The 21,415-nt window shown below is 37.7% G+C and overlaps 1 protein-coding gene across 1 annotated transcript; it reads left to right on the top strand.

Annotated features, from left to right (window-relative positions):
* Positions 1-266: 266 nt before the first annotated feature.
* Positions 267-20,735, top strand: LOC120073111 (leucine--tRNA ligase, chloroplastic/mitochondrial). Its single transcript, XM_039025733.1, has 20 exons — positions 267-664; positions 838-982; positions 1,067-1,123; positions 2,302-2,421; positions 2,504-2,608; positions 2,791-3,014; positions 3,118-3,184; positions 3,278-3,432; positions 4,188-4,452; positions 4,539-4,733; positions 5,870-5,949; positions 6,235-6,297; positions 6,374-6,455; positions 12,995-13,072; positions 13,150-13,251; positions 13,435-13,607; positions 13,736-13,913; positions 15,306-15,383; positions 19,186-19,317; positions 20,013-20,735. The coding sequence occupies exons 1-20, from the start codon at positions 267-269 to the stop codon at positions 20,250-20,252; spliced, it is 2,937 nt and encodes a 978-aa protein (XP_038881661.1). The 3' UTR covers positions 20,253-20,735.
* Positions 20,736-21,415: the final 680 nt, after the last annotated feature.

Below are 21,415 nucleotides of genomic sequence, written 5' to 3'. Positions count from 1 at the left end.
TTTTCAGAACTATCTGCATTGACATTTTACCGACATGTTGACAGTTCCAATAAGCAGTCGAGATATCGGTCTACTACTAAAATTAGCCCAGAATTAGGCCCACTCGATTCGGCCCAAAAGAGAAATCCAACGAACTGAAGTTATTTAACTACGCTTTAACCGCGAAATGTACCAAATCCTATCATCTCAATCTTCTGCCGTTGGTCGCTGCACTATCCATTTTCTTCTTCTTCTTCTTCTTCTTCTTCTTCTTCTTCTCATGCGAAATGAACGTGCAGGCATTGCATTCTTGTGTACATGGCCAATTCGAAGCTTCTTCCTTTAGTCCATTTCGGTTCTTTTCTTTTTCTTCCCCCTCAGTCGGACTGTCCAGGAGACTCTCCATTGTAGCTTTTAGAAGAAAGTCTTCTGTTGGTCGTTTATATGGTAGTAACTTAAGCTGTGGAATTCGTGTTCCTCGTGGTAGAATCAGAAGTGCCTTGACAGGGGAAGTGAACGGCGTAGAGGATCAGAAGCAGCAAGAGGTGAGGAGAGCCTACCCGTTCCATGAAATTGAGCCCAAATGGCAGCGATATTGGGAGGAAAATCGAACTTTCCGAACTCCTGATGAAATTGATACTTCTAAGCCTAAGTTCTACGTGCTCGATATGTTCCCTTATCCCAGGTTTCTTTTTGCTTTCTGTTGGATTCCGAGTCTTTGCCTAGTTTCTATTGGTACCTTAGACTGAACAAATACTCTTATCTAAATAGATTGAGCAAATACTGACAGGTTTCGAGTCAATTCGTGCTCCTTAAGAATTGAGAATTGATGTCTATTTTATTCTGTTTTGCTTGTAGTGGATCAGGGTTACATGTTGGTCATCCTCTAGGTTATACTGCTACAGATATTCTTGCAAGATTCAAACGCATGCAAGGTTACAATGTTTTGCACCCAATGGGCTGGGATGCATTTGGATTGCCTGCGGAACAATATGCTATTGAGGTTTGGTTTCCCACCTTCCAGTTAGATTACAGTGTACGTCATGGCCAGTCTTATACCAACATGTACTACCTTTTTGCCCCGCAGACTGGAACTCACCCCAAAATCACTACTTTGAGGAATATTAATCGCTTCCGCTCTCAGGTGCAGCTGTATTTCTTTTCCCTTCTTGTCTCTTGTCTCTTTTTTGTTTATTTATTTGGAATGATTTCAGCTTTTGCTTACTGCGAATTAGTTACAATACCACTTTTTTTTTTTCTTTTTCTTTTTCTTTCCGTTTTTCTTTTAGTTTTGACTTTTATTTTCTGAACTCCAAGTTGAAGCACATTAGAATGGCGCTATCAATAGCACATTTGGAACAAATTGTGCAAATTTCAAGTTGTAAAGTTAAATTTGAGGAATAGTTTCTCTTTTGGTTCAATTCCTAACCGCTGAGGCTTGTCATTATGGCCTTTACTATGATTTTAGTTGTCTTTTAATTCTGAAGAACAGCAAATTATTTCAGCTTCAGACTTTTAGTTGCCCAATATGCAGAGTTTTTAGAGATTTGATCAGAGTTTCTATTCCATTCGCCTTTTGGGGAGAATCGTTGCTTTTACTGGTCAGTGATGGTGTATGCTTTGTTGTGGAATTTTTGGGGGAAAAGAAATAATAGGACTTTTTAGAGGTGTAGAGAGGGACCCTAGAAATGTTTGATCCTTGGTAAGGTTTCACGTTTCTCTTTGGACTTTAATTTCGAAGAATTTTTACATTTACTCTATAGGCAATATTAATGATAATTGTGATAGGAATGGTATTAGAGGGATATTAGGGGTATATTAGTCAAAATGATAGAACCGGAATATATTGAAAGATAAACGATAACGAAAATACAAGGTAAACTAAGTGTTCGAGGTACTTGGACTCTCTCATCTTGAGATACTCTCAAGCCCTAATTCATTCACCAAAATATTGCCTATCCTTTCCACTCCTCTCCCTCTATTTATAACCAACTTCCCTAACAAACTCCCTATCTAATTACTAATATACCCCTAATAGTCCTCTACTACCATTCCTATCAAGTTGGACTTCTTATCTTTTAGTGGGGTTCTTGTGGGTTTTGGTTTTTTGTATGCCCTTGTATTCTTCCATTTTTTCAATGAAAGTAGTTTTTTATGTAAAAATATGAATATACACTGCCCCTGGCTGGGAAATCAGTAATTAGTAATTGGTCCCTATTTACTTTTTAGTGTTTGAGACTGCTTTTAGTTTGATGTTATGACTGGTTGTGTAATTATAGAAATTCTAGTAACATATGTGTTTGACTTTACCTGACATTACAGCTTAAATCATTGGGGTTTTCCTATGACTGGGATCGTGAAATTTCCACAATTGAACCAGAATATTATAAATGGACTCAGTGGATTTTTCTTCAACTGTTGAAGAGAGGATTAGCATACCAGGTCACAACTATATCAAGTCTTCTTGGTTTCCCAGCCATTCCAGCTAACACAAGGATCTTATTGTCAATTCCTATACATTCAGGCTGAAGTACCAGTTAACTGGTGCCCTGCTCTTGGCACGGTCTTGGCCAACGAAGAGGTAATTGATGGTGTCAGTGAGCGTGGGGGTCATCCGGTTATAAGGAAGGTTTGTGTTTGTTGTTGTTTTTGGATTTTGTTTTTTATAAACACAGAATTATATTATTATTTTAGAGATCCTGTAATGTTGTTCAAACTAACCTTTTTTCCAAAGTCATAGAGCTCTTTTCTTAGTTCAAAACTCTTGGGTGGTTTTACAATTTTACTGTGTCATTATTTTTTGCCAAGCAGCCAATGCGGCAATGGATGCTCAAGATTACTGCATATGCTGATCGTCTTCTTGATGATCTAGATGATCTTGACTGGCCTGAAAGTATAAAAGACATGCAAAGAAACTGGATTGGGAGATCAGAAGGGGCTGAGATTGAATTTTGTGTTCTTGGCAGTAATGGAAAAGATAGTGACCTCAAAATTACAGTTTATACTACCAGACCGGATACCCTCTTTGGAGCAACGTACTGATAGCACCCTTATCTCTATCCAAGTTCATTGAATTTCGTGGGAAAAAATTGTTCTTGTACTTCCAGGATAATTTATTGATGCTATTTTTCTATGTAGGTATTTGGTTGTTGCTCCAGAGTACTCCTTACTGTCATCTATAACATCTCCAACAGAAAGCAGAGAGGTAAACTTCTTCGTTCACTTGCCAACTTTATCTCATTTTCTCTTTGTAAAAGATAAAGATTAAATAAACAAGAAGACTTAGATTTGAACCCAGGTGGAGGAGTACAAAGATCTTGCTTCGAGGAAGAGTGAGCTTGAGAGGACTGAGCTCCAGAAGGAAAAAAGTGGGGTTTTCTCTGGTTGCTATGCTAGAAATCCAGTTAATGGGGAAGCTGTCCCAATATGGGTTGCAGATTATGTCTTGGGGAGGTCAGTATGGGTTTATGCCTCATATTGTTGTTATTTACCGTTGTTTATAATTTGCAGAGATGATTGAAATTTGATGTTCAGAAGTATATAATAACAAGAAAGCATGCATCATTTGACTAGATTGCTTCATTAAATTTTGATAGGCCTGGAATAAGAGGAAGTTATGTGGTTGTCTAGTAGACTGCTTCATTAAAAAAATTGTGGTTTGCAGTTTTGTGGGGCATCAAAATTGAGAGGAACAATAGAATTTTTAGAGAGATGGAGAGATCGGGTGAGGAAGCTTAGGAGGTGGCTAGTTTTAATGCTCCATGTGGCGTTAGTCACTAGGCCTTTTCATAATTATGAGCTTGGCCTTTTCATAATTATGAGCTTGATCTTGTTGTTTTGGATTGAAGTCTTTTTTTCCCGTAGCAAAGGCCATACTGCATTTTTTTTTTAATAAATATTCTTTCGTTTCTCTCCATGGAAGTGAAGTTTCTCAAGGGGAAAAAAACTTAAAGGGGAAGTATAAAGGGAAAGTCGGTTAGTCAGAGTTAGAGGAGAGAGAGAGTTCAAAAGAGAGTTACAAGAGGTAGTAGGGAGGTAGAGAGGAACTATTGGAGAATGGCCTTCTCAAATGGCCAATGCCATCTATGCCTCTTTGAGTGGTTGATTGTGCCAATGTAGCTTTCATAAACTACCATTCTCTAATTCTACTTAGTTCAGAACCTATAATTTCTCTATATTTAGATCATTCTTAATCTGGTATTTTACAGTTATGGAACTGGGGCAATAATGGCTGTACCTGCGCATGATTCACGTGATCATGAATTTGCAACGAAATATGATATTCCTATAGTGGTGGTGGTTGTGCCAGAGGATGGAAGTCTTGGTGACTCAAGTAAGGCATTTTCAGGAGTGGGTATTATTACCAATTCATCGAGTCCAACGTCAGGGCTTGACATCAATGGGCTCTCAAGCAAGGAAGCAGCTTCCAAAGTCATTGAGTGGGCTGAGAAAACAGGGAATGGAAAGAAAAAGGTATTTTCCTAAATATTTGTGTAGGTCATACATGGTTTTGTTGGAAGGTGTCGTTGCTTATCAGTGCCTGCTTCAACTTACAACAGGTGAACTACAAACTGAGAGATTGGCTTTTTGCTAGGCAACGTTATTGGGGGGAACCCATCCCTGTACTTTTTCTGGATGATACTGGTGAGAGTATTCCCCTTTCTGAAACCGAATTGCCCCTTACGTTGCCTGAGTTAGATGATTTTACACCCACGGGGACGGGGGAACCTCCACTTTCAAAAGCGGACTCTTGGGTATTTCTCTATATCTTTTTGATCAATTTATTTTAATGTTGCATTGTTTTATTTCCTATTGTATGAATTGTAGGTTTTCAAGATTTACAAGATAACGAGAGCTAATTTTGAAGCGAGAAGAGATTTATTTAGGGGTTAATCACCATTCATATGTGCACATGCAAAAATTTCAAGAACAATTTTATTTAGTTCAATGACATATGTGGTGGGGGGATTTGAACCTCCGACCCCTTGGTAGAAGGCATAAAAGATTATGACCTTATAAAAAATTATTCCCCATTACCATTCTCCATCTCTTATCTTCTTCTTCTTCTTCTTCTCTCTTTCTCTGTGTTTTTTTTCTTTTTTTTTATATATATTATATATATATATATATATATATAATTTTTTTTAAAATTTTTTAGTTTCAGTTTCTAAATAATTGCATATTCTTGAGCCTGCTTCACTGTTTGGAAGCTAAGTATACAACCTACCGTCTGGGTTAGTGCTTCAGATTGGACTGGTTACTTCAAAGTTATTGCTTCTCACATTTTTAATCAATGTAACATATAATGGCAAAATGACACTGGTGAAAGAACAATTACTTGCGTACCTTCTTGAGTAGTTATTCTTCTCTACTGGCTAGGAGCTTCTCTTATAATTGTATATATTGGCAGATGAAGTATTATGGTTATGTGATTGTGAACATGTTTTTGCAATAAGGTCTGTATATGATCTATGGACTACTTATTGAGGGTCATCTATAGGGGAGAACATTCACCTATTTGATAACATGAGGTTTCATCTCAAAACCAATTGGGAATGAGAAAAGTAACTCATTTATCTTATTGACATTATAAGATCCCTGATTTTTCTATTGTGGGATCCGCAACACCACTTACCTTGGATTTAATATCCTATGACTACGAACTTTCATGGAAACCAAATGTCATATAGTTAGATGGTTGTTCCGTGAAAATGGTCATGTGCATGTAAGTTGGTCTGGAAACTCATGGATATTTATACAAAATCTAGGGGAGAACACTGGAAATTTCTTATAATACACTCTAACTAGTTTACTTTATCATCTTATATATATATATATATATACCTGTCATTTCTATTATGTTGTTAATGTCTCAACTAATGAATTTCAGGTTAAAGCCACTGATTCCCTATCTGGAAAACCTGCCAGACGAGAAACAAGTACTATGCCACAGTGGGCTGGTTCATGCTGGTATTATTTCTTGCCTAAATTTAACCTCACTATTCATCCTTTTCTTGCTGGAACAATGAGAACTGCAGATTTCGACTAAGGACGCAAGAGAAGGATGATTGTGTAGGGTATAATGAATGTCATCATTCACTCTCATTGTTTTTAATTAAAAAATAAAATATTTCTATTATTATTATTATTATTATTTTTAATTATGATTAATATTATTAGTTTTGTTTGATTTCATGCACAAATTACTCGAAATCTTCTCTTTGAACCAGAAATTTTCATCCTATTGATTTGCAGGTACTATTTAAGATTTATGGATCCAAAGAATTCCGAAGAACTTGTAGGGAAAATGAAGGAAATGTAAGAACTGCTGTGTATGGATAATCCATAGAATTTCTGTGCTTCAATAGCTGCTTTTTAATTTGTGCTTATGCAGGTATTGGGGGCCCGTTGATGTATATGTTGGTGGGGCTGAGCATGCTGTTCTCCACTTACTTTATTCTAGGTTCTGGCACAAGGTTTGAGAGTTGATTCCTGGCTTCATTTGATAATAATTTTGCTTTTATTTTTCTATTACTAAAAAAAGTGTTTATAATTGTTGGAAATAGGGTTTTTAACCTAGGGGCATTTATGTAGTTGTGTAAGACCCCTAGGGTTTCCTATTGTCTATTTATACAGTGAGTCCCTGTGTATTTAGTGTATCAATTTTAAAACAAATAAGAAAAGACTTTATATCGTGGTTTTTCTCCTTGCACTAGGGTTTCCATGTAATTCTGTTGTTTTTCTCTTCCCTTTTCTCTTTTTTAACATGGTATCAGAGCAGGTGACGAAAACCTAGCCGTTATAGAAGAGAATCAACCTCAATCCTCCTCTGTTGATGGGTTTTCAAGTTTTGACATGAGAACGACAATCCGAGTAGCGGTAAAGAAATGTTTTCAGGATGCCCTACCAGAATCAATATTTGCCATTCAGGTACAATCCTTGGAAAATCGCCCTCAGCCAACCAGGTATCACCATTCCGGAACCAGTCAGAATCCGATCGGAGCTGGAGTCGGCCGCGAGGAACCATCAATTCATGATCGGAGCTATCACAATCATGGCGGGGTCTCGGACGTGAAGAACAGGCTGGCCGCGAGGTGTTGACCATCGATCGGAGCTATCGGGGCAGAGGGAGAAGTGTCGGGGGCGAAGAGCAGAAGAGTGATGATCTGATTAGGGTTAGTACCGGTCTGGGGCAAACCGGACCGGTTCGGGTTGAACTAGGGCAGACCAGCTAGACCCGGTATGTTGATTTTAATTCCGACCCGAACCGATCCGACCCACGCCAAACCCAACCTGAGAATGCAACTTTTAATTCCGACTCGCGATCCGACCCACGCCTAGCCCGACTCAAAAGTTCAGCCCGACCTCGAAAACTCATCTGTCCAGTTTTTTGCGCCAGCTGATCCACTTTCAGCCCATCCAGACCGACCCGGTGATTCGGTTTCCTTCAGCAGCCGACCCGATGGTTTTTTCACATCCAACAGCCGAGGTCTCAAGCAACCAGGACCTGTTCCAATCAATTGTGGTTCAACTCGTCACCCAGACAATGTGAGACAACGGTTGGCTTACCTACAACAGCAGATTTCTGATTTGGATACGATGTTCGGTGTAAATCCTCAACCGGTTTATTCAGAAAATCCGGTAAACTCATTACCTATAGTGCCTAACGTTTCCTACTTATCTGGTTCGATGGGTAATTCTGCAGGATTTATCATTGGAGAAAAATTAAATGGCCAGAACTATTTTTCTTGGTCTCAATCGATGGCCTTGGAAGGGCGTCACAAGTTTGGATATCTGACAGGGGAAATTCCAAAAGCCGGCCCCAGGTGATCCTCAAGAACGAATTTGGAAAGGAGAAGATTCGTTGCTACGGTCTGTCTTGGTGAACAGTATGGAACCCCAGATAGGAAGACCTCTATTATATGCTACCACAGCCAAGGATATCTGGGAGGCGGCACAAGATCTATATTCTAAACGACGGAATGCCTCTTGGCTATATATGCTCCATAAATAGGTTCATGAATCCAAACAAGGGTCTATGGATGTTACCTCTTAACAAACTGTTGATGCTGTGGCAGGAAATGGACTTGTGTAGAGACATTGTCTGGAATAGTCCATAGGATGGGGCCCAATTTTTGAAGATTGAGGAAGCAGATCGTGTTTATCTGTTATTGGCTGGATTAATCCAAAGTTTGATGGGGTTCGTAGTCGGATCTTGGGCCAGCGCCCGATTCCTTCACTTCGAGAAGTCTGTTCTGAAATACGACTGGAAGAAGATCGGTCGTGTGCCATGAATAATACCACCTCAACTACTGATGCAGCCGCTTTCGTTGCCAAGCCGTCCAGTACTGATGGTGATAAGAAACCTCCTCCCGTTTGTGAACATTGTAAAAAGCTTTGACATACGAAGGATCAATGTTGGAAATTATACGGGAAGCCCCCAAATAACAGGAGACGACAGTCTCATGAAAAATCTAATACTAGTCGTGCTCTGGCAAGTGATTCAGTAGATGACCAAACTCAGAAGAAATCTTCTGGTGACGGTAAACATAGCTCAAGTTCAATTGGGGTGAGTGCAATTGCACAGTCAGGTAATTTTCCTTCTTTTGGCCTAATTAATGTGAATGGTAAGAAACCATGGATTGTGGATTTAGGGGCTACTGATCATCTTATGAGTTCCTCAGAGTTATTTATGTCATATAATCCGAGTGCTGGTAATGAGAGGATTCGAATTGCAGACGGATCTTTTGCCCCTGTTGCAGGAAAGGGCAATATCTCTCCGTTTCATGGTTTAATTCTACGCGATACCTTACATGTGCCTAAAATACCATATAATCTGTTATCTGTCAGTAAACTAACAAGAGATTTGAGGTGTAAGGCGATTTTCTCACCTGATTCAGTTTTATTTCAGGATCTGAAATCGGGGATGACGATTGGGACTGCCCGGTACGATAGGAGACTCTACTTCCTTTCTGACGAGGCTTCCTCTAAGAATGATCACCAATCGGGGTTTATGTTTTTAAATTTCTCTGTCTGAAAATGATGTTATGTTATGGCATTTTCGCTTAGGACATCCGAATTTTCAATATATGAAATATTTATTTCCTCATTTATTTCGTAATGCTAGTACTTTTTCTTTTAATTGTGATGTTTGTATTCGTGCCAAGCAACATCGTGTTTCTTTCCATTCTCAGCCTTATAAACCCTCGAGTCCTTTTTCTCTCGTTCATAATGATGTCTGGGGTCACTCACCAGTTACTACTTCCACGGAAAAACGGTGGTTTGTCACGTTTATAGATGATCACACCTGTCTCACCTGGGTTTTCATGCTCACTGATAAATCTGAAGTGTCCTCTGTTTTCCAACAGTTTTTACACAACTGTCGAAACTCAATTTAAAACAAATATTGGGATTTTAAGAAGTGATAATGGGCGAGAATTCTTTAATGTCTCTTTCAGAGAATTTCTCGACTCTAAAGGTATTGTTCACCAGAGCTCATGTGCTTACACTCCGCAACAAAATGGAGTAGTTGAGCGTAAAAATCGGCATCTGGTTGAAGTAGCCCGATCTCTTATGTTATCCGCCATCCTTCCGTCATACCTCTGGGGCGATGCAGTCCTTACTGCTGCTCATCTCATTAATCGGATGCCCTCTCGTATTCTTAATCTTCATACCCCTTTAGAATTGCTTAAAGAGTCTTTTCTTACTACTCGGATGATCTCTGATGTTTCTCTTCGGGTTTTTGGTTGTGTTGCTTTGGTTCACTCCCATGGTCCAAACCGCACGAAGTTTTCTCCTCGTGCTTAGAAGTGTGTCTTTGTTGGATATCCACTCCATCAACATGGATATAAGTGCTATCACCCGTCATCTCGAAAGTACTATGTCTCTATGGATGTCACCTTTCTCGAGGATCAGTCGTTCTTTCCTGTTAGTCATCTTCAGGAGGAGAACATAAATGAAGAGACTAACCGGTCCTCTTATGCTATTCTTTTAGAGTCAGCGCCCATTCAGATCTTGTCTAAACCTAGTCCTGATCATGATATTATGGTTCTTCCTATCAATCAAGTTCCTTGGAAAACGTACTACAGGAAGAATCTCAGGAAGGAAGCAGTGTCACTTGTTGAACCAGAACTGCCGGCTCCAGTGCAGGAGTCAGACCTGTCATCAGGTCTAGGTACGTATATTCCTAATGATGTTGATTTATGTATGGAGAATAATGAAGGCAGGCATGACAAGGGGAAAGGAAGCAGCGATACTAAGAGAGTGATAGAAAGGGAAACTGTAGAGGATGAAATGATTGAAGCTACGGAGGATGAAATGGTCCATGCTAATGATGATGTGGAAGATACTATTGAAGTTTTTGATACACAGATAGTAAATCATAGTGAGAAGCCTGAAGAGGTGAAAGAACGTGATGCGTCACTTGATCTTCCTATAGCCCTGAGGAAAGGTACCCGTTCATGTACTAAATATCCTATGCATAGTTACATGACATATAGTAATCTGACATCCGAGTTCAAGGTTTTTACTACTAGCTTGGACATTGAGGTGGTTCCAGATAACATAAGTGTTGCAATGAAAAAACCAGAATGGCGGTCTGCTGTTATGGAAGAAATAAGAGCTCTGGAAAAGAATAAAACCTGGGAACCGGTGACTTTTCCCGAAGGGCACAAAACAGTAGGATGTAAATGGGTGTTTACTATAAAGTACAAGTTAGATGGGACAATTGACCGATACAAGGTTAGACTTGTTGCAAGATGTTTCACCCAAACATATGGAGTGGATTATTCTGAGATGTTTTCACCTGTGGCTAAACTTAACACGATCCGAGTGCTTCTATCAGTAGCTGTGAATAAAGGTTGGCCCCTACACTAGCTTGATGTTAAAAATGCGTTTTTGAATGGGGAACTTGAGGAGGAAGTCTATATGAGTCCCCCTCCCGGGTTCGAGAGTCAATTTAAAAATAAAGTGTGTAGATTGAAGAAATCACTATACGGATTGAAACAGTCTCCAAGGGCCTGGTTTGACAGGTTCACGACGTTTGTGAAAGCACAGGGATATGTTCAAGGACATTCCGATCACACTCTTTTTGTAAGAAGATCAACATCAGGAAAAATAGTTGTTCTTATTGTCTATATTGAGGATATTGTTTTATCTGGGGATGATGATGTAGAAGTCACAAGACTAAACACAGAAATGGCTAGAGAGTTTGAAATTAAAGACCTCGGGAAGCTAAGATACTTTCTGGGAATGGAAGTGACTCGCTCAAAAGAGGGTATATCAGTTTCTCAACGAAAATATACACTGGACTTGCTAAAGAAAACATGTATGACTGGGTGTAAACCTGTTGACACGCCAGTAGAATACAATGCGAAAATCGGTAATAAGAATGATGGAATTCCTCTTAATAAAGAATGGTATCAACGGTTAGTTGGGAAGTTGATATACTTGTCTCACACAAGACCAGATATTTCTTATGCAGTAAGTGTTGTGAGTCAGTTCATGCAAGCTCCTTGTGAGGATCATATGATAGCAGTTGAACGTATTCTTCGGTATCTGAAAAGAACTCCTGGTAAATTCCTAATGTTCAGGAAAACCGATAAACGATCGATTGAAGCTTACACTAATTCTAACTGGGCAGGGTCTGTTGTTGATAGAAGATCTATGTCTGGATATTGTACGTTTGTCTGGGGAAATCTAATCACCTAGAGAAGTAAAAAATAAGGAGTTGTTGCTAGAAGTAGTGCTGAGGCAGAGTAACGAGCCATGAGTCTAGGGATTTGTGAAGAAATCTGGTTGAAGAAAGTATTATCAGATCTCCAGCAAGATAAAGAGCTTCCAGTGAAATTATTTTGTGATAATAAAGCTGCCATCAGTATTGCAAACAACCCAGTTCAACATGACAAAACTAAACATGTGGAGATAGACAGATACTATATTAAGGAGAGGTTGGATAGTGGAAATATATGCATTCCTTATATTCTTTCGAGTCAACAAGTTGCTGATGTACTTACAAAAGGGTTATTGAGACAAAATTTTAATTATTGTGTAAGCAAGTTGGAGCTTGTTGATATCTATGCACCAACTTGAGGGGGAGTGCTGGAAATAGGGTTTTTAACCTAGGGGCATTTATGTAATTGTAGAAGACCCCTAGGGTTTCTTACTATCTATTTATACAGTAAGTCCCTGTGTATTTAGTGTATCAGTTTTAAAACAAATAAGAAAAGACTTTATATCGTGGTTTTTCTCCCTGCACTAGGATTTCCACGTAATCCTGTTGTTTTTCTCTTTCCTATTCTCTTTTTTAACAATAATGATTTATATATTTTATTTTCTATACTTTGAAAATAATTTTGAAATATTGGTAAATTGTGGGAAAAAGAAGTGTTTGAAGACTATGGTGTTATTTAGGGTTTTACATATTTTAAATTTTTTAAATCTGTTGTCTACTGTTCTTTCACTTTAAAATGGTTGATGTTTTCTCCTCTTCTTCTTCTTCTCTACTTTTATATTTGTTCTTTCTCAGCAATAATTTCAAAATATAACACATTTATTTTGAATTATGCTTGAAAAAGTTCCTTCCGATGATATATGGTTAGTTAAATAAAAAAATAGCAAAGAAAATACTTGAATATTAACAAAAAAGTTTACACAGTTGTCTGCTCTATTTTGTTCTAATATACTCAGGAAATTTGGATGTCGAGTGAGAATTCTGCTTCAAGTGATTATTATTGAAATATGGGAAATCTTTTAAATGTGGTCATTAAACAAAGTTACTTTTTAATTCTTTAAATTTAGTTTAAGATTTGTTAGTGGTTTTGAAAAGCAAATTACAGATTGAATAAATCGTTAATAAATAATTTTATTTCTTATTAATAAAAACAAAATGTTTATTATTGGCCATCGGTTTTTTGTTTGAGACTTTGAGGAGAAGATTGGTTATCTTATTAGTTCATGCTTCATGAAGATGCTTATGTCGTCCTATACTATCTTATTTTTGACCTGTCTGATTCAGGTTCTCTATGATATTGGCGTTGTATCCACCAAAGAACCCTTTAAGTGTGTCATAAACCAAGGAATTATACTTGGGGAAGTAAGTGTTGTTTATCTAAACAAGATTATATTTCTTCATCACAGGTTTCTAATGTAGTACTTTTTATTAAATGGCAGGTTCAGTATACAGCTTTAAAAGATCCAGATGGGAATCTAGTGTCTGCAGATTCCGTTGATGTTTTGAGTGAATATAATCAAGAAAGAATCCCCGAGGAGAAGGTTTATGCTCCCTATACCTTGTGTATCTCTGTTTTCCTTAACTTGTATGCCTGATTTAACTTTCAGATTATGATGCAAAAAATGTCTCTCCTGGTTTGAACTAATCATATCCATTACTAAAAATCGAGTATTGTTGCTTGTTTTTGGTTCCAGTTTTTCTCAACTGAATATCTTCTTACGCAGGTCATGAAATCTGGAGATTATTTTGTACTGAAAGACAGTCCTGATATCCGACTGATTGCTCGTGCTCACAAAATGAGCAAGAGTAGAGGAAATGTTGTGAATCCTGACGATGTTGTTTCTGAGTATGGTGCGGATTCTCTTCGCTTGTATGAAATGTTTATGGGTCCTCTTAGGTAGTTTTGACATATAACTTTTAAAATTTCTAATTTCTAGCAATTCAATCTATGTGACTGGTCTTTCTTGATCGGTCGGAGAAGGGGTGTATGCTATTTTTCTAATTACTGTCTCATTTTTCTTTCAGAGACTCAAAACAATGGAATACCAGCGGTATTGAAGGCGTCCATAGGTTCTTGGGAAGAACTTGGAGACTAATTGTTGGACCGCCTTCAGCTGATGGTTCATTTAATGATGGAACTGTGGCAACTGATGAGGAACCAACTCTGGAACAACTTCGTTCACTTCATAAGTGCATTATGAAGGTCATATACTATTTGAGCTGTCTCACATTCTTTCCTTTTACGTGTCAGTCAAATTGTGGTAATGAACTAAGAAGATATGTCATTGAATTTCTTCTTTACTCATTTCTCAGTTTTTACTTGAAGCTTTTTTTTAGTCCTTTTGTTATGCGAGCATTTCCTTGACACATTTATCGTGAAGGATTACTTTAATAATGAAAATTCTTATTCGAGTTGTTAAGAAAAGTTGACAATTATTCATTCACATAGGTATCTAAAAGGAGGAATCAAACAAAAGGCCTCCAATCTAAGTTCATAGAGAAAGACAGAGTTGCAAAAAGATTTGTGGAAGACACTCCAAACACAATTAGAAAAGGTTCTGAAAAGAACGTAAAACTTATCTGAAAAGGATCTTGGAGTCTCTTTTGTTCCAAGGCAGCCAAAGGAGAGCTCCATATGCATTTGACCAAAGAACTTTCCTTAACCTATGTAACAGATCCTATTCAAGTAAGATCGCAACTTTCCTTTATCCTTAAACCATGACCCTGAGCAAAATTCAAGCAGACAATCTTACACCCTGTTGGGGGAGCACCAAACAAAATCATGGATTTATCATCCTTTTATAAATTTCATGCATCAATAAAATTATTTCTTGTCGAAGAAAAAGGAAAAATGAAAAATGAAAAAAAAAAAAATAAAAATAAAAAGGTTCGGGAGATAGAGCTATACTCAGGTTTCTCATTTGCCCTTTGTTCATGGTGTTAATTCTGCCATGCACTAAAGACCAAACACATAATTTTGTGTTTTAAGGACTACTACCTTTCCAAATTAGTTTACTGAGTTTATGATCCAAGTAGTGGCCAAAATGGAGAACCTTTTGTGCAAAGTTTACCGAGAAAGATGCAGACAGGTCAGGCGTCCACTAAATCTGCTGGAATATCCTATGGAAGGATCTAGTTTTGGATTACCAAAGCCTTTCACTCTAGATTGGTCTGGGATCCAAATACTGTTGGCTTGACCATATTTGCTTCCAGTGATGCCTTCCACAAAGCCTTGTCATCCTTGGAGAATCTATGCAGCCATTTGGCGGAGGGCCTTGTTTCGCGTTTTGTGTTTCCCTTTGAGAAGGGTGCAGCCTTTGACTAGTTGACTAGGTGGCTTCCACTGTCGACCCGAAGGAAATTCCATAAAAATTATCCAAATTGTTGCTAACCTTATTTGGCATCTGAAAAATGGGAAGGAATATCAACAAAAGTATATCACACGATCATTAAAGTCCACCTTCCGAGTGCTGGAGGAATAGATTCAGATTCCATATAAATATCCCATTTGATGGGTTATATTAGCTAGTATAAATGTTATACCGAAGTTGTGTTTCGTAGATCTTTCTTGACTAAACGATGATTTAATTTCCAGGTAACTGAAGAAGTTGAAGGGACACGGTTCAACACAGGAATCTCAGCTATGATGGAGTTTGTTAATGTGGCATATAAGGTTATTGTAAAATGTGCATTAGTTTTCTATATTATCTTTTTTGCTTAATCGAATGGTCATTGCCTGAATTTCATGTTGTTAAGGTTGAAGGGAATGCCATTGTCTTTGTTTCATACAAATGATGTCACATCCCCTCCCAAATTACCTTTTTAACCGAAGAGGAAGTGTGAGACAGCAGATACCAACCCTCTTATGACATCTTCTGCCAACTGAACTTGTAAAATATCATATCTTATGAGCCTGTATTAATGAGGCCTTAACTCTACGAACCTGCTCATCAGTATTTCAATCATAGTACACAACTTAACTCATCCACACGATACTCTAATTACAACATCATCGTTATGGAGATATCTTATTACAAACCAAACCCTGACTCTAACTCTGTAGAAATTACTTAATTACCGACCACTTCTAGGTTAACATATGACTAACAAGCAAACATTGGAAAATGTGAGTTGGGGAGCCGAGTGAGTAGCATATTTAAAAACATAGGCTTTTACTATGGAAATCCATTTTCAAACAACTCTCTAACTCGTTAGCATGTTCTTTCAGCTTAAACTTAGAAAACTCTTTGAACGTAAAGCAAATAAAAACATCGTACTCTCAACTAATTTAGTGAAAACTAGAGTTCACTTAAATCATAGACTTCCAAACTCAGAACATAACATGCTAAACTGGAAGTTCATAATTCAAAAATCAACCGAAAACATCCTCATAGTTTCAGGGTTTAAAATAGGCTTTTCATTAAACTCATGATGATAAAATATCAACTTATAACAATAACAACTCTGAAAACCGTGAAAGCATCTTACGAGACCATCCTATAAAATCTTTGTACCTTTCTAACCCATAGTTGGGTGGAGTTCCTTTTGCTCAACATCTCCAACATCGAAAACCTTAGCTGAGTTGGAATTCTACATCACCAACATCGTCGATAATACTCTTACGTGCACGTAGAGATTTTCCCAAGTTACCTTCATCACCTTCAACATTAGAGTGAAATCAACTCTACATGCCTTCATCTCCTTTGGTAACGGGGACCCTGATACCTTTACAACCTTTGGTACTAGGTTTCATATAATTTCATAACCAAGCTTTGCATAGCAAATTAGCATTCCTCATAAAACATAGCATTTTAAATGGTTGTCATCATAAAATTAATTATCATTAGGAATGCTTATGCCTTTCAAATCATATTTAAACGTTGCATTAACTCATGGTTCATAAACCTTCCTTTGAAATCATTCATGCATTTTATATTGAAGACATGGGAGCTTCTAGCTCAACTAAGAAATATTTGTGCATTACCATACTTCAATGGTATTCAAGTACAAAACTCATGAAAGACTAACTCATTGTTTAGTATGCTTTGAGAACATCAAACTCATATAACTTCAAACCTTGAGTTGACATGATGCTTGACACCAAGCCATGTGTTTAGGTAAAACATCATCTAACTTTGTTAAGAAATTCATGCTTTAGCTTCCTTTTTAAAACTATGATGTCTTAAATAAAACATGAGTTTGATACTTAGTCTCCATAAAACTCTTGTGCATTCAACTCTAGCTTTTAGGAAAACTTCAACATGTTTTGGTACTAACTCATTAAAGCATGCTTTGATTTTATTCATCAAATATACTATACTTAGTCATTTTCAAACATGCTAAAACTTGAAAACTAGTGGTAAAAGGATACACCTTGAAATACTTTTAAGAGTTAGAAGCCACTTGCACATAGTTAGCTCCCTTTCCTAGCCTTTTAGGCCTTGAGCATCCCTTAGGCCAACACATACTTCTTCATTCTGTAGCATAGTTGGTCGCATGGTCCCCTCTTGGACGCATGGTCTCTCCTTGGACGCATGGTCCTTCCTGTTTTCCTTCATTAATTCCAGCTCGAATTAGACAAAACTTCCTTCATGAAACTTGTTAGGAATTGTCTCAGAAAGCTTACGTCCAAATTTGAGCCTCTAATTCCTCCTCTAGAGCTCATAATACTCCAAATACCTTAGTCTGCTCCGGATGCTTCGAATTCTGACCTTCATCGAGTTCCCTTTTCTTTTGGGCATCCTTCTGGCTAAATCTTCTCATGGCAGCCCAGGGTTATATTCTACACTCAAAGAGCTTCAACTTAGTTGAAAATCTCCTTTTTAGTACAAACCAAATGCTCACACCGCTTGCTTATGTCAACACTTAATCAGTTGCTTGCTTCTTCATCACCTAAATCCTAGGTTTAACTTTCAGAACATATAACTCGAAATCTATTCATTAAAATCCGAAAATTCTTTCTATGGACCTCTTACATATTCTTTTAATAATTTACCTCAAAATTGGAGCTCTTAATTCTCCTTGAAATGCTCGGAATTCATCAAACATACGGACTGCTTGATTGAACTTAGAACCTGCACTACCTCGATTCTTCTTTGATTTTCAGCATCAAATCGTGGGAGTTTTCTTTCAGCAACCCTATATTTTCTTCCTCCGTCATCCAGCTTTCAGATGGCTCTGAGATCACCTCTTTTGCCTGGCTAAAAAGGGCCAAACCGATCTCCTTTCAACAGCCCCAATTTATAGAGAATTCTGCATGGATTTCCAGCCTTTATAGTTTGCCAAGTAACCTCCCAGCTGGCATTTTCTTCAAATTTGGCCAACACTCCTGAAGCCACCTCATGCTTCAGCCATGTTGTGTCTTGTACCGCCCAACACTTCACTTTCAACGCATGGAAGCTTGCTTCAATGCATGTATGTTCCTTTGCTCTCGACGCGTCACTAGGTTTCAAGCTTCTCAACGCATGAAGTGTCTCCAAGCCCACCTAACCTCTAGGGCAAGCCAACCAACGCATGGTTTTCTTCTCATCAAGCCAAAACCTTCAAAAGTAAGGTTCCTTCACCTCATAACATAACTTATTTCCTTTCCTCTCAACGCATGGTTGTTGCATAATTCTCAACGCATGAGGCTTGTTTGAGGTGTCTTGCATGTTCTACTTGGCCCTACTCCTTAGGTATCCTTTACTCAACGAATGGTGCATCAATTTTACCCTTTCTAAGGCTTCTTTGGACGCATGGTAGCCCTTGCCATGCATTCAACTTCCCCTCTTTTCCTCCTTCCTTAATTTTTAAACTATTCCTCCGAGCATGGACTACCTCCAAAGCATGGTCCCCTCTTGGCAACACTTAGCAATTTATTTCCATGCTATGTATCTTTGTGTGCATCCACCTCCTAGAGCATACCTATCCTTGACTTAGCTAACTCACCTTCCTCAAACTCTCCAAGGCCAACGCAAGTCTTGCTTTCAAGCACCTCGGCTAACGTTCACAAGTCACGCCACCTCAGAATCCTTAGGGAGAAGTTCTAGGGGTTACAAATGAAATATAAAGTCAGCCGCCAATCAATACTATTAGAGTATTAGATGATGACTTGCATTTTTCCCCATGTTGGAGGATCCTTCCCTCCAATAGCAATGGTTCTTTATTTTTCGATTTATCTCTTAATCTTGGATGCCATCAAGTTAACTATATTATGTTGTACAAAACTTAAGTACCCCTTGAAAAGCTGTGTTGGTCCTATTTAAATTGCTGATTGTAGAATGAAATACCGAGATTTAAAATCTTGATATTTTGCTTTATCTCTGATCGCATTTTGACAAAATTTATATTTGGTTATTAATGTTTAAGAGCGCGATCTTTGTCAATTTACATTATTTCTTGCCATGTCACTTCTTTTCTAATCAGCCTGATGTAATTTCGCAGCTAATTAAATTCATCTTAGTCTTTCCTGTCTTTTATCACTTTCCTATTTTCAGTGGGATAGATACCCAAGGTCTATTGTTGAAGCATTCACTTTGTTGCTTTCACCTTATGCACCTCACTTGGCCGAGGAACTTTGGTCTCGGTTAGGACATTCAGAATCATTGGTGTATGAGCCCTTCCCCAAGGTTTGGACTTCTTTTCCCCTTTCCCTCCCTCGAATACTTGCATACTTTGTCTATATGGTTGAATAAGTTTTAGAGGCTTAGAGGCTTTATGGTTATCTTGTACCTTTCTTGCATTTAGAAGGTATGCAACGGTATCAGGGTCAGCCACTTACGCCTGTCGATTTATATTGACATATAATGTAATTCTGCGTCTTGGTGTATTTTTGGAGTAAACTTCTGTTAGGAACCAAGGTAGTATGGGTTGCTATTGGTTTAGAATGGGATGACCAATGTGGTATTTAAGTGGCTGGGCTCTCCCACCCCAATAGCTGGCTTTTAGGGTGTGGTTTTTCAAGATGCTTCAATACCTAACAATGGTATCAGAGTCGGTTGTTGACGTTCCGAAGTAGAACCGACGGAGGATTTTGATCGGCTATGGCCGAGTGAAGTACCACCCGAATAGTCAGTGGGACGGCGACTTTCCGAAGTTGGGGTATTGTTAGGAACCAAGGTAGTATAGACTGCCTTTGTCCCATATTGGTTAGAATGAGATGATCAATGTAGTACTTAAGTGCTTTGCCTTTCCTACCTTTGCAAGAGATGATAGAAATTTATATTTGAGAAATATGTTGATTGTGGAGGCTGATGAAGTCGTGGGGTATTTATAACAGCATATTGGAGCTTCATTGTATCTCTTAACTCTTTATCAATTACAGGCCAACCCAATTTACTTGAAGGACTCTACAGTTGTCCTACCAGTTCAGATCAATGGTAAAACTAGGGGTACCGTCCAGGTTGAGAAAACATGTACAGAGGAGGATGCTTTCCAGGTCGCAGAGCAAGATGAAAAACTCTCCAAATATTTAACAGGGCAGTCAATTAAAAAGCGAATCTTTGTTCCTGGCAAGATCTTGAATGTTATATTGGATCGTCAAAGCTCCAAAGTGGCCCGCTGATAATGTCAAACTTGCTTCAATGACAGAAATCTCTTCCAGAAGAGATAAGCTGATCAATGAATACAACCGATGTTCAATGTAATCTTCTGCATTAATCAGAACGATTCAGTTTAATGGATGGAAAAAGAAAGTTGCAGCTATTATAAAGTCGGATCATCGAGACTGGAAATTTGCAGCTATTCAAGACATTGATTGTGGCAAGGGCACTAGAGGTTCCTGTATCGGCATTCTGACTGTTCCATCAGTTTTTCAAGTTTGTTATGAAGAAATTTGTTGATACAACAATATGTAAACTCACTGTCATTCATTAAAACAACAATGCCATGCCCATTAAGGAGAGTAGTTATTCCCTATATGGGGATGCCATTTAATGTTGAAGGCGATAGGCAATCATTATTGCTGAGTTATCATGTTGGCCTCTTGTGTTATTTTATGTACACGAATTTCTTTCTAATGAAAAGAAAACTTGTGTTCTAAAAAAAACAAAATGCTAATTTATAATGGTGACGTATATCACTTGATTATTTCAATAAATTAACATACCAATCTTGTATTAAATATCTTCTTCAACGGGGTGGAGTTGGGCTGACGTATATATGTTATAACTTTCTCTAAACTTGACCTTCTGATCTCCAAAATTTTTCCTGTTAAAAAAAATTGTAATCCAAATTTCTCAAATTTCAAAATTGATCCTACAAGTTAACGTTCACAGAAACGCCTCACTAGCTTTTTCCTTTTTCTTTCTTTTTTTTCCATAGAAGAATAAGATGTATATTTCGAAAATATTGCATTTTATAATTTTTCATTTTTTATTGTAAAAAAAAAACTAATTTTTGTGATGTTACATATTAGGGGTGTTAAAAAAAATCGATGACCCGAAACAATAGATCAACCTAATCCAATCCGTATGGTTTGGATTGATTTATCAACTCAACCAATCCGAATTTATTATAAACTTTAAAATGTATATGTTTTTACTTGAATAGATATACATATATTTATTTTATTTTTATTTAGTTTCATTAGTTTTTGTTGGATAATTTATTCTCTAACAACTCCTAAAAATAGTTTTTTTAGCACTTTGGAAAGAGATTGGAAAGAGATTTTACATTATATAGAGTTGTTAATCTAATCTAATATATGAATATAATTAAGTTAAAAAT

The sequence above is a fragment of the Benincasa hispida genome, chromosome 3 (genome assembly GCF_009727055.1).
Source record: "Benincasa hispida cultivar B227 chromosome 3, ASM972705v1, whole genome shotgun sequence".
Lineage (NCBI taxonomy): Eukaryota > Viridiplantae > Streptophyta > Magnoliopsida > Cucurbitales > Cucurbitaceae > Benincasa > Benincasa hispida.
This window is presented reverse-complemented; position numbering and strand designations above follow the sequence as displayed.